Source organism: Momordica charantia, assembly GCF_013281855.1.
Source record: "Momordica charantia cultivar OHB3-1 chromosome 6 unlocalized genomic scaffold, Mcharantia_2.0 BLBB01000006.1, whole genome shotgun sequence".
NCBI lineage: Eukaryota > Viridiplantae > Streptophyta > Magnoliopsida > Cucurbitales > Cucurbitaceae > Momordica > Momordica charantia.
In genome coordinates, this window is record NW_028275164.1 from 6,805,794 (window position 1) to 6,808,898 (window position 3,105).

At 36.4% G+C, this 3,105-nt stretch overlaps 1 protein-coding gene across 1 annotated transcript; it reads right to left on the reverse strand.

The window, feature by feature from the left end:
* Positions 1 to 495: 495 nt before the first annotated feature.
* On the reverse strand, positions 496 to 2,646 carry ELF4-L3 (ELF4-like 3). The gene is made up of 2 exons (XM_088126066.1): positions 2,315 to 2,646; positions 496 to 1,255 (listed from the first exon to the last, which is right to left on the reverse strand). The coding sequence occupies exon 2, from the start codon at positions 1,212 to 1,214 to the stop codon at positions 870 to 872; it is 345 nt and encodes a 114-aa protein (XP_087982192.1). The 5' UTR covers positions 1,215 to 1,255; positions 2,315 to 2,646; the 3' UTR covers positions 496 to 869.
* Positions 2,647 to 3,105: the final 459 nt, after the last annotated feature.

Sequence of the window (3,105 nt, forward strand, 5' to 3'; positions counted from 1 at the left end):
CTGTTTTGTTATCTTTCAGTTTTCTTTTTTCAATCCACACAGCATCTCTCTGGTCAGTTCACTTTCCCCTACAGAACAAGCTCAATCATGGAGATGGACAGTAAAAATCATATTTGCAGTAAAACTTTCTGAGCAGAAGAAAGTAACAGAAGAGATTTGAGTTCCCATGGCTTCATAGAAGAAGACCCAAAACAGTAACCTAGAAAGCTGAGGTGTGGCTGTGGAAGGGGAATTGGAGCAGAAAGCTATAACCCAGATCAGATCTTTGCCTAAAAGTTTGGAGATCACAGTTCTGTAAAAGAAAATTTAAAAGGCGTTTTAGCAATGGTCTCATTTCTTGTTTCTTATTTCCTGCTTCAAAAACACAGTATTGCTTTGCATTAGTAGTCATTTCTTGTTTTTTGTTCTCTCAAATTTCAAAGAAAAAAAAAGTCAGAGTTTTACTTCAAAATTTTTGAGAATGTTACTATGAAAATGAGAAACAAGAAACAGAAAGAAAGAGAAAATGAGTATGTTATCATTAAATCCTTAAAGGATCCTTCAAAGTTCTGTTCTGGACATCTAAGTTGGAACAAAAACCAGACATCAGATGAGAACTTGATGCTTAATTTCATCAAAAGTAGATCCACAGCTGAGCAGCAGAAAAGGCAATTAAATACAGAATCATGACAATTATTTTTCCTAAGCAAATGCAAAGAGGGAAGGGATGATCAAGAAACTAAGTAAAACTAGATAGTTAAATCATACAAGAAAAAAGTTACAGAGAAATCTATTGATGTACTAGCCTTTTTTGACAGAGATGTGAAAATGTTGTTCGTTCTTCTCTCTCACCACGCCAAAGAAAGGAGAAGATGATGATGAATTATGGATTAAACAACCCTGTTTCTCTTCTGGCCTGCTTTTCCATCTGACTTCAAAGCTCCACTGGAATCGCCTTCTGAAGAAACTTCCACGGATCTGGTGAAGTTATATGAAAGATCAGCATATAAGTCAACAACCCTCCTGATATTGTTGTTTAGTTCTCGGATCAGACCCACATTTCTGTTGAGGTTGTCAGGGATCTTTGACTCGTGGTTTTGGTTTATTTCACTGATGAGCAGCTTGTTTTGATCCAATATGCTTTGGACTTGAACAAAATTCTTCTGAAATCTCTGTAAAATCTTGCCATCAATCTGGGCACCACTGCCAAGCCCTGAAAATGTGTCACCCTCCATGCTTTTACAGACCAGAAAATTCTATCCAATCAGAACCGTCTCTGCATCAAAACATGAAAAAGAAGAAGAAGATCATGATCATGACTATGAGAAAGAGCAAGAATTCTTTATCATTCATAAGTTTTTTTGTCTAACTGAGAACCCATAAATGTGAAGAAACATTTGGTACTTTGTTTTTTTTTTATCTTTTTCTTTTTTCCTTCAGTTTGGAATTTAAGCACATGAGACAAAAACTGTAGAAGGAATCATGACCACCACGGTCCAGTTTTGAAACAGAGGAATCAGATAACAAAGATGGAGGATTTTAATTATATGATTATTTTATTTGATTTTATGATGAGAGGAGGAAAAAAGCAGAAGCACTTCCATAAAAGGGAACCTTTTTTAATGTGCTCAGAAAACACCCACCTAATAGGCTCAGAGTTCCAAACAGGTATTCCAAAGACCCAAAAAAACCAGTCAATGATGCAGAAATATGAGGCCATGAGAGCACCTCAATAGAGACAGCATTATTGATCCCCTCAAACGCATACTTGCATATAACCCCATCATCAATCAACAAATTAAAAATTAAAAAAAAAAAAACCCCCCACAGAAGAAAATTAAGAAACAAATTCAAAAAGATAAGGAATACATCTTGAGATTTGCAAGGATCCTGGATTTCACACACTCATACAAAAGGGTCTACTGTATAAAACCAAAACCACAGTTTGAACAATCATAAATCCCTCTTTACAATCTGCAACTAAACAAAACAAACAAACAAAAACCCAAAAAAGCTATTAGCAGCAGGATTCAGAAACGCCAATTCGAAGAACAATTTCACAAAATTGGCTCCCTTCCCATTAGAGAGCAGAGAGAATCAGAAAACAGGAACACCAGGCAGATTAAAAGAAACCCAGAGAAGGCATCCGAGAGAAAAAGGGAACTACACCCAAATCTACAAGTATACAGAAAAAGAAAAAACAAGAGAGAGAGAACCCAAAAAGAAAAAAGAAAAAACGGATTGATTTGTTATTCCTTTATATCGTAAGGTGTTAGCAAAAGATTCAGCAAGATAAAAGAGGCAGAGGAACAGGATTGTAAAAAATTAGTAGTACCTTGAAAATCTGGAACATTATATTCCGGTAAGAAGACACGGCACAGCCACAGCCACAGCCACAGCCACAGCCACAGGGATTGAAATGAGGAGACGAGAGGTTCCCGATGAGAAGGAGGAGCATAAAAAGGGCAAAAAAATCAGAAGAAAAAAAGGAAAAAGTATCGCCGCTTGAATCGAATCTCCCCAAAAACAGACCCCTGCCCTCAAAAATCAAAATCCTTGAGAATTATCAGGGGAGAGAGAGAGAGGGGGGGGGGTTTAGAGAGAGAGAGAATATATAGGATTTGACAGTCACGCTCCTCCAGCCCCTCTGCTCTGTGTGCGCCCAAAAGAAAAGAAATAGCAATAGCTCTATTTCTTTCTTCCCTCTATCCACCTGTTTTTTTTTTTAATTATTTAATTATTTTTTGGAGGTTTGATTCTGGGCTGCGATCCTGTGTGTTTCGCTCAGATGCAAATCTCGGTTTCTCTGTCCACGTGGAAATTAGCTTGATGGGGGAATCGGTATAAAATTAAAATGTCTGACCAAGCAGACTCTGTGGGGCCCACCGTAAAAAGAGTTTCAAAAAGCACTTTAAATGCTCCGAATGTAATTTTTTTCTTGGAATTTGTATTCTGTATATATTCGTAGAAATTTATTTTTCGATAATGTAATTGGGAAGAAGAGGGTAGTGTGTGTAATTTATTATTCGATGGGACGCATCGTATTATTGTTTTTTCTTTTTTTTTTCTTTTTAATCTTTTAGAATTTTATCTAAAAAATATTGTGCTTTGAGATTTAAATTTAAG